This window comes from Belonocnema kinseyi, chromosome 6, assembly GCF_010883055.1.
Source record: "Belonocnema kinseyi isolate 2016_QV_RU_SX_M_011 chromosome 6, B_treatae_v1, whole genome shotgun sequence".
Classification (NCBI taxonomy): Eukaryota; Metazoa; Arthropoda; class Insecta; order Hymenoptera; family Cynipidae; genus Belonocnema; species Belonocnema kinseyi.
The window spans coordinates 49,531,282-49,542,180 of NC_046662.1; the positions used below are offsets into that span (position 1 = coordinate 49,531,282).

The 10,899-nt window shown below is 26.1% G+C and overlaps 1 protein-coding gene across 1 annotated transcript in view; it reads right to left on the reverse strand.

Annotated features, from left to right (window-relative positions):
- The window catches only part of LOC117175374 (GTP-binding protein RAD-like), a 256,115-nt gene that overhangs the window by 164,718 nt on the left and 80,498 nt on the right, over positions 1–10,899 (reverse strand). Inside the window, exon 2 of the mRNA XM_033365083.1 lies at positions 4,823–5,020. Coding sequence (XP_033220974.1) covers positions 4,823–5,020 — 198 coding nt within the window. The remainder of the gene's footprint in view (positions 1–4,822; positions 5,021–10,899) is intronic.

A 10,899-nucleotide genomic window follows, 5' to 3' on the forward strand; every position in this document is an offset into this window, starting at 1 on the left:
AAAATTTAAAGAATATCTCAAATATTTGCTTTATTCCAGAAAAAATATATTTACAAAAAAGAAAGAGATTGTTTAGAAAATGATTTTCTCTATTGTCTATTTATTATTTATTCATAAGTTAAAAGAGAGAAAAGTGAAAAATTTCAGTAAAAACTGCAACTTTCTACCCACTATCTAAGAGGAGATAGCTATTACCAATAAATAATTATTTGAACAAATATTTTTGTTAACTTGCATTAATTATTACCTCACTATGTTATAAGTTTAAAAAAATTAGAAAACTTTCAGAAACAATTTCAAATATTACCGTTACTATAGGGAAAAATAGTTATAAATAATAATTTATTTTCACAATAATTTTGGTAAAATTCCAATAATTTTTACTGTGCTCGACGAGAAAAGTGACCCAAAAGTCGAACATATACAGAAAAATGCAAATTTACAGCATTGTTAAAAGTTAATAATAGTAATAATAAATTGTTTAAACAATGATTTTTGTTCATTTAAATTGTTTATTACCTCGCTCCAAACGAAAAGTTGACAAAAAGTGGAAACTTTAAAAAAATCGCAACTGTTTAGTATCACTATAGGAGAATATAATTATGAACAATTATAATTTGTTAGAAAGATTTTTTCAATTTGCATTAATTTGTAACTCTATTGTAGTGGAAAACTGACAAAAAGTTGAAAATATTTAAGAGAAAACTGTAATTTTTCAGCATTATTTAAAAGAATATGATGAAAAATAATAAGTGATTTTTTAAACAATTATGTTTGTTACTTGAAATGATTGTTACCTCACTTTAATTTAAATAAAAAGTTACCTAACTTTAATTGAAAAGTTGTTCAAAGATGAAATATTTTAAAACAAATTGCACTTTTCTAGCATTATTTTAAGAGAATATTGTTATAAATAATATATTAATATTTTGTTACTTTATAAAAAATGTTATAAGCAATTATTCACAGCAGGTATTTATCATGAATTAAATAAAGTTTTTTCTATGGAACTAGCCGGAAATTATAAGGAAATGTGATTTATCAGATTTACTCATACAATAAAATTGATGATTGTTTAAACAATTATAGTTAACAAATGCAATGTCACGCCACTTCTAGAGGTAAGAACTTGGAGTTTTTAACTTAATGAAGTGCAAATAATTAATTACCTGGCCTTTAAAAAGCTAGCATGACAATCAACAATTTTCATTGTTTACAACAATTATTTAAACAAGATTTCACCATCATAGACATTTTTTACGAAAAATAATTGCGTTTTTTTTTAGTTATTAGCATTTTTCGGCTGTTTATAAAGTAACAACTTGGAGTTTTAAATATAACCATCTGTTAGTAATTTTAAAACTTTTTTTTAGAAACATCGATAACAATCCAATTATTGTAATTGTTAATAATAATTCTAAAGTCAAATGTTTGTCTTTTCTTACATTTGTATACAAGAAATTTCGTTTTCGTTATAGATAGTTGAAATTGAAGTAACCGTTAATCACATCACTAAACAAATATTTAGGATACAAATTTAATAAAAACAATGTTATTAACAATGGAAAATTTTGCTTGTCACATAAGCTCTCTGGAAGTTTAGAAATTAGTTGCTTACATGTCATTTCGTTGAAAACCCCAAATTTTTAGCTCTAAGAATAACCAGACAGTTTATTTGTTAACTAAAATTTTTTAAACAATAATAAATTGTTAATGGATGACTAAACTTAATAAGTAAATGACATTTGCTTATAATTCTAGGCTTATTCAGTAAAGAAAACCTTATTTATTTAATTATAAAAACCTACTGTGGATAAATCTTGATAAAATTTGTTTATAAAATAACAAATTATTTATTATCTTAATAAATTCACTTTAAAAATAATTCTTGTCTATACATTTTTTAAACTTAGATTGAAAAAATTGACGATTTACTGTCAATTCCTATTAATCTAGTTTCACTTTCTTATTTGTTTATAACAAATTCAATACATTTTTTATGTACTGCTAAGCTCTTGGAAAACTGTTTTTGGGCGTTTGCTTAAATGTTTTTAGTTGTTTCCGTTCCAAAAAAATAAAGTTTGAATATCAATTTGTTTACAGACATTTTTTCTGCCACACAATGGGGGTGTGGGGGAGGCAGACATGAGACGTACAGTGTCTTTTTTTAATACTCTTCGCTGTATTTTAATTTGATGAGGTGTTTGAGAAAAGAAAAATTCAGATTTAAGCTTGGCCAGCATTTTTATTAGAATTTTTTTTTCCTTCACGAGCTGACGAGGCGATTTTTCAAGGAAAAAAGTTTCTATCTTGCGAAGTCTAATATTGACACTGTCTTGAGAGGGCAAAGAGTGATTGAAGGGGTAACAAAGAAAAAGTTGTGTGATGAAATATGCCTTTTTTATAGAAACGATGAATGCATAAATGCAGTTTAAAAATAAAAAAAATTGTATTCTCAATGAAATTTCTTCCTTTTGAGATCCTATGAGTCAGAAATAGTTTATTGCGCTACAAGTACACAAAGTAGGCAGTTCTTTATGAAACAATAAAAACCAATTTTTTGGAACATTTTTCCAATTTTTTTGTAAAATTACTGAAAATTTTTGAACATCAGAAATTACGAAAATATCGAAAAATATTTGGTAAGTTCCCAAATTTTCCGGAAAAGTTAATAAATTAGCGGAAATTTTAGGTATCTAAAAATTTTGAAAATTTTCTCTAATTTATAGTAATTTATCGGTAATTTATGATAATTTGTCAGTAATTTATGGTAAATTATCACTTGGTGTTTCTCCAATCACTATTTACTACTCGCAATCAGTCTGTCAAGCGTCAACGTATAATGAAGTGAGGTTATGATTCTAGCAGTCCTAGAAAGCAATTCTAATTGAATGTGTGCAGCGTAAGAGTTTGAAAAAGTAATCTTCCTTAAAGGGCGCAGGCGCAGCAGGTAGAAACATAAATCTTGCTCAAAGTGCGTAAGCGCAGCAGCCATAAAAATTAATATTGCTTCAATTGCGCATGCGCAGCAGCTAGAAACATAAATCTGGCTCAAAGTGCGCAAGCGCAGCAGCTAAACAAATCTAGCTTGCTCAAAGTGCGCAGGCGCAGCAGATAGAGCAATTAATGTTGCTCAAAGTTTACAATTTGGGAAGTGTGCGATTTGGAAAATCCAACCAGAAAAAATATAATGTGCCGTGATTGAAGTTAGGTCGCGTTGTGATCGTTAGTGAAAATCGTCATAATTTTGGAAGTTTTGGTATTGCGTTAAGGTGTGTTTCTCAAAGATGTCAAGTGATTATTTTTGAACTTTGAAAGGTACAAGGAGAAAATAAAAATTATCATAGACTATGATCCTTCTTAGAAATCCGAAAAGATTTCTTGAAAATCCTTAAAATTTTCCGAATTTTTTTTTAAATCTTTTGAAATTCTTTACAATCATTCAAAGTCTTTAGAAGAATCTTCAAATTGACTAAAAATAATTCTCATCAGTCAAGATTTTTTAAAATTCCTTTCAATATCTTGAAAATTCTTCTAATCTTGGAATTTTTCAAACCCCTTGAAATCTTCGTAAATAACTTTTCAATTAAAAATTAAAAGATTAAAAAAGAAACTTGAAGATCCCACCAAGTCCCTATTAATTCCTTCAAATCACTTAATTTCTTGAAATCCTGTAAGTTTACTTAAAAATCCTTAAAATTCTCTGAATTTTTTTAAAGCTCCCTTTAACTTCTTTGAAATCATTTAACATACTTCAAAATTAATTACAATTAATTAATGCTTATAAAATCCTTAAATTTTTTTAAATCCCCTTAAATCTCCTAAAATCTATTAAAATCTTTTCAAATAACTTTTAAAGAACTCGCTTGTAATTCTTTAAAATCACTAAAACTCTCGCAAGATCTTATAAAACCTCTGGTAAATCCTTCAAAATTTTTAATCCTTTTTAGATGATTTTTTTTCATTTAAAAAGAATCTTTAACTCCTCCGAATTTTTTGAAACTCCCTTTCAATTTTTTAAAATCATTTAAAATATTTTAAAATTGACGAAAATTAATTAAAATGTCTTACAATTCTTTGAATTTTTTAGACCGCTTAAAATCTGTTAAAAATCCTTTAAATCTCATAATAATTTTTAATCCCTTTAATTCTCTGAAAATTTATTAAAATATTTTAAATAACTTTTCAAGAAATCGTTTGATATTCTTTAAAATCACTAAAACTATTTTAAAATATTATAAAATCTCTTTTATATCCTTAAACCTTTTTGAATGATTTTTAAATCTCTAAAAGGAAACTTTAAAACCCCACCAAGTTCCTATAGTATTTGCTTAAAAAGATGAATGTAAAAAAAATGATGCCTCTGAAGAGACATACAAATTTGTTATTAATTATTTTTTCACAGGACGTGCTGTTGTTATGTTAATCGTGAACAATTAAATAACAAATAATCAAAATAAATTTGTAGAAAAAAGACAGAAGGTACAATAAAATGTTTAATAACAAAATTGTTTTAAAATTATATTTTAGAATTTGCTTTACTTTTTGTTCTCACGAGATACATGACAATTTATATGTACGATAAAGCCGAAGGAGCTTTAACGAAAGAGAATTAACAATCACTAAATTTCGGTTGTCGATGAAACTTTAATTTTAAAAATACTATGCAAAAGTGTGGGGTAAGTACAAAGACCGAGCGCAGAGCGCGAGATCCAGCAGGTGCGCATCCTAGGTGCGCTCAAACTAGCGAGCCGAGCGCGCAGCGTGCAATGGAAATGTGCCAGCGCAGCGGGAAGATGAAAAAAAATTCAAATTTATTTACCTATGTAAATCCGGAGTTGGTCTTGCAACTGCTATACTACAACTCCTTCTTCGGGAGGGAGTCGGAGATTTCGGTCCATCTGAAGATGAAGTTTGCGATGTCCCATGCCTCGGCACTGCCACTTCGCTGCTGCGTCTTTGAAAAGCATTTTGGCTCCATCGTTTATTTTTCGCATCCGCGTTTGTAAGATCTGACTTCCTGAAACACAAATGTAATTTTCTTTTATTAATTTTTAAGTAATAAAAATAATTCCATATTAATCAAATTTTAAATGAATTGGAAAAAAGTTGGAAATATTTCTAGAAGAAAATTTCTCAAAACAAAACCTTGAAAGAAACGATAGAAACAGTATGCACTAACTTTGATAAAACATATTATTTTTGTATTGAGTATTCGTTTTTTTTTACAACTAATAATCTAATTGAAAATAAAGAACTTTGTTGAAGATTAGTTTTTTTTTTGTAAAACTGATATATTTGTCTAAAAATTCGTTTTACTGTTGATTGACAAATAATTTATTTGAATGAAAATTTAAATTAAATTAAATTTAATTAAAATTTTAATTTGGTTTATAAATTTATCAATTTTATCAGAAAATTCATGCACTTTGATCAAAATTCTTTATTTCTTATAAAAAATTGATTACTTTGGTTGAAAGTAAAATTATTTGATTACAATTTTTTATTTTTTATTAAATATTTGTTTTCTTTTCTTTTCTTCACAAAAAGTAATGTATATGAATTAAAAATCAACTCCATCTAAGAAAATAGCACTGTTTTATAAAAAATGCTTTTTTTAAATGGCAAATTGAAGATTTTAATAATAAATGGAAGTATTTAGCCAAAAGTTGAAGTAATTTGTTAAAAATTATTTTATTTTCCTTATGATTGAATAATGTTTTCTAAAATTCGTTTCCTTGTTAGTTGATAATTTATTGGAATGAAAATGTAGTTATTTTATTTTTGGTTTAAAAATTTATCATTTTTAGTACAAAATTTATATACTGTCATAAAAATTCTTATTTTTGTGCAAAAAATTAAAAAATTAATATATTTTAATTGAAAATGGAATGTTTTATTGAAAATTAAACTGTTTCGTAGAACATTCATATTTCTTAATATATTATCCTTCTAAAATTGAAGTATATAATACAAAATAAAAGTATTTGAGTTAAATTTGAAGTAATTTCTGGAAAATTACTTTCTTGGTTTAAAAATAAAGCAATTTTTTAAAAATTCTTTTCCTTTCTAATTGATAAATGATTTAATTAAATAACAATTTAATTATTTTAGTTTTTTCAATTTATAATTTTTTATGCAAAATTCATATGAGTTTTTTTTATTGCAAATTGAAATGTATTTTTCTTATAAGAAATTCGTATTTTTTATCTTAAATTTATCTTTTTCATACAAAATTCAAGTAATTGTTCAAAAGTTGTAGTACTTTGTTAAAAATTTCTTTATTTTGTTTAAAATTCATCTACTTTGGAGATTCTTGATTATTCTACTTAAAGTTAACTTATTTAAATGAAAATGTAATAATTTAATTTGTGAATTACAAACTTAGTATCTTTATTACAAAATTCATGTATTACTTTCCCGAAATTTCGTATTTTTCGGTAGAAATTTAAATTTAATAATTATTATTGTATTGTATGGGATAGTAAAAATTTTAATTCCACATTCTATTAATAATGCAAAGTAATTATTATACGATATAGCTTATATTTCAATTAAAATTCGTTTATTTATTCTGTAAAATAAAAATCACACTTTTAACTATAATTTAAATAGGATGTTTGTAATTATTTTTCATTATTGATTGACTTTTTACGAAAAAATGACATATAATTTATTTCCTGCAAGGGAAACCTTTAAAGTGAAAATATAAAGTGAATAATCGCATTATTTAAAAATAAGGAATTAAACAAAATGTTCTTCAATATTTATAGTAAAACATTCTACGGCCTTAATAAACTAAACGTAAGGTTACTATTATTATGATTCTATTATTCATTTAAATAATTATTATCCAAATTGTGACGCAATTAAAGTATCATTAAAAAAAATGAATTAATTTTAATTGAGTATCAGAGAACGCAATATTCTCATATAAATACTCTCGGCCGGATCGCCTTCTTCTTTAGCAGCGAGTCCTGACCGGGCGCGGTCGCGCCTCTCGCCTCGGAAGGGCCGCAGATTTCGAGTACTCATTCGAGTATATTGCGCAATATTACGCATTCAAATTGGAAGGAAACTTCCGACATTGGATTGAAAATGAGAGTTTGGTGTAAAATATTTCTAAAACAACTGTAACTTTTTGTTGAGACTCAAGCGTATAAATAATGATGGAAAAGGAACTAATTCAATATGAATAGTTCCATTTTCAAGCAAACTTGTCGACGCTAAACATGAAAAGTTTTTCCATTCTGACTCTACGATGCCGTTCCTTTCTATCTTGACGATCTTTTTTACTGGTTCTGGGGAAAGAAAACCAACGAAAACTCACATTTAGTTCTCGAGACATGAAAATGCATTTGTTGTTTCGTGCGATTTTCTCGAGGACGAGGCCATGGCATTTTGTAGGGAAACTTTCCCAGATAGCTACGTTCACCTTCGTAATAATGCTTTTTCCCTTTTAGTGTTGCAAAAAATATAGTGGCTAATTATTGTAAAAACGACAATGACTTGTACATAGGTCTGATTAAATGGCATAATGCTCGATGGCAACGCGAAAAACAAGGACGATGTTAATTTTTTTCTTTTCTGAGCTTCTTGTATTAGCACCAAGTTTGCGGTTAATTAGATTGAATAAACCCTGAAGAAAGTAAATGTGCAGAATTCCTAAAAATAAAATCAAAAATCCAATGACAAGAAGGCAACGAACTAAATCCTTTTCCTTCTTTCTTTTATTATTTCCGTCTTTTTTTATATTTATTATTATTAAATCACAATGAAAATAGATTTGTAAAAAATAATCACCAACGTTTCGGAACTCATATAGCATCCTTCTCAACGCAAAAAAATGTTAGTAGGCAGGAACAGCAACGAAAACAACATGCTCTCTCCCTGATGCCTGAGAATTTAGTCAAAAGTTAATCTTGGTTCTCAGGTATAAGCAAAAGAATCGCGGTTTCATTGCTGTTACGACCTGCTCAAATTTTTCTTACCTTGGAAATCTTGATTCTCAGGTATCATGAAGAGAGCATCGTGGTTTCGTTGCTGTTCCTACCCGCTAAAATTGTTATTATCTTTAAAATATTGATTCTCAGGTATGAGGAAGAGAGCATCGTGTTTTCGTTGCTGTTTATACCTGCTCCAATTTTTCTTACTTTAATAATATTGATTCTCCGATAAAAGGGAGATAGTACCGTGGTTTCGTTGCTGTTCCTACCTCGTCAATGTTTTTCCCTTAACAATCTTGATATACAGGTATCAGGGACATAACATCGTGGTTTCGTTATAGTTCCTGTCTGCTCAAATTTTTCTAACCTTATCAATCTTGATTCTCAGGTATCTGGGAGATAGTATCGTGATTTCGTTGCTGCTCCTTGTTAAATTTGTTCTCGCCATGTTATTGTGATTTGATAATGATAAACATAAAAAAGACGAAATAAATAGAAAAGAGAAAGGAGGGGATTTGATTGGTTGCCTTCTTATTTCTCTTTCCACTTTTTTATTTTTTGTGAAAAAAATTTTTCTTCTCTTGGTTAGGCAATTTTGTATCTTTTTTTAAACTTCAATAGGAACATTTTATAGTGGTTGTCTAAATATCGTCGTTGGATTCTTGGTTTTATTTTAAGAAATTTTGCACACTACCTTGATTTTTGGACGTTAAATATGATTTTAAATTTGATTTTAATCTAATATAAAATTCTTGAGTTTTACTGAAGAAAGTAATTATTATAGGAAACTATAATATTTCCGCGACTGCAGGATTACAGTGCAGAATATTGACTAGTGACTCGTTACAAGTAACTGATTTACTGAAAAGTTAAGTTATTTGTAACTTTTAGGGTAACTTTGTTACTATTTTTAAAAACAACTTGTAACGTATCTTAGTTACAATTTTTGTGGTAAATATGGGACTTTTTTATAAATTCGTCTTTTTTAAATAAATAACAATCTGATTAATTTCTAATTAAAATATTTCTGAGTAGAAATAATATCAACTATTACATTTTTCGTTGAGAATTTACCTTACTTGGTTGAGAACTAATTTAGCTTGATTGAAAAATCTTTTATTTTGTGGAAAATTCAACTATTTTGGCAGAAATCTCACTTATTTAGTTGAAAAGTAACCTTTTGGTTAAAAATTAATATTTCTGACTTAAAAAAAAAACTTTTTTGTAAAAAATCGTGTTTCAAGTTTTACAACTTAATGTACAATTTTTCCTTTCTTGGGTCGAAATTCGACTTTTCTGTCAAAAAATTTAAATCTTCTAGTAAAAAAATCTCATTTTTGTTGTTTTTGAAAATTGAACTATATTGGAAAAAAATTATCCTGATTTGGTTGAAAAATGTAAGTATCCGTTTGGAAAGTTGACCATTTTGTTTCAAATTAACTTTTTCTTTTTTTGGTCAAAAATTCAACTACTCAGTTAAAATGTAATTTTTCTGTTGGTAATTTATATTTTCGGTTTATGAATGCAAATTTTTTGTAAAAAAACTCATCTTTTCGACTTAAAAATTTAACAGCTTAGTGGATATTTTTTTCTATATCTTGATTGGATTTCAAATCTCTCGTTTCAAAATTTATCTCTTTTGGCGTAAAAATTGAATCCTTTTTGGTTGAAATAATATCAAATACAATATTTTTTATGGAGAAAATGCAACTATTTCGTAAATAAAATCATATTTTTTGTCAAAAATTCAGTTACTTGGTTGAACTGTGAATTAATTTCTTTACATTTTTCTTTATCGTTAAAGATTAATTTATTTGGTAAAAAATGTTACTATTCCTTTTCTGAACAATTAATCTTTTGGTTAAAAAATAATCTTTTAGGTTGAACTTCTTTCGTTAAAAGTTTTTTTTTTATTAAAAATTAAATTTGTTTTTCAATTAAATTTGTAACTATTTCTTTTTTTGTTAAGAATTAATAATTTTAATTGAAAATTTATATTTTTTAATATAAAGTTCATGTATTTTTTTGTAACTTCGTTTTTTAAAATAAAAAATTAATCTTCTTGATTAAGAATTCATCCCTTTTCGTTGAAAATACAGCTATTGCAAAATTAAGTACTAGCTTAGAAGTTAAATTAATTTTTGTTGTTGTTAAAGATTTATCGTTTTTGGCTTAAAACTTCAACAATTTGATTAAAAAAGAATTTTTTTTGTGTTGAAAATTCACATTTTTGGTTTTAAATTTAACGTTTTGGATAAAAATTAAATTATTTTCATAACAGTTTAACTGTTCAGAATAAACGTAGCTTTTTGTAGAAAAAAGTAACATTTTTCTTGAAAAATTATCTTTTTGAACTCAAATTTTAGCGTTTTCTGAATAATTTACATTTTTATCTTAAAAATTATTCAAATTTCTTGAAAATGGAAGTTTTCTTGGCATGAAATTCATCTTGACTGAAACATCCACCTTTTTGGTTGAAAATTCAAGAATTTTTAAAAAATTAAACTAATTTTTTTGTTTCAAAACTTGTATTTATGAGTTAAAAATTCAACTGTTATAAAAAAGTTTTTTAATCTCTTTTTATTGACAATTCAACTACTTTGTTGAAAGTTTTTTCAAATATTTTATTTTTGGTTGAAAATGTATCTTTTACAATTTAAACATTCAACTATTTGTTAAAAAATTTATTTATTATGTTAAAAATTCTTTTTTTTAGCAAAGAAATATTCTTCGTTGAAAATTAATTCTAAAATTAAATTGAAAAAAAATTAAAATTAATTATTTATCTTAGTCTATTAGTTACTTTTTTTCTCTCAAAATACAACAATTTTTTGAAATGTACGCATTCCGTTGAAAAATCGTCGTTTTTGGTGGAATATTAATCTTTTTGACCGAAAAATCAATTTTTTGCTGATAAACTTAACTACTTTTTTAAAAATTCGCGGAAATTTTA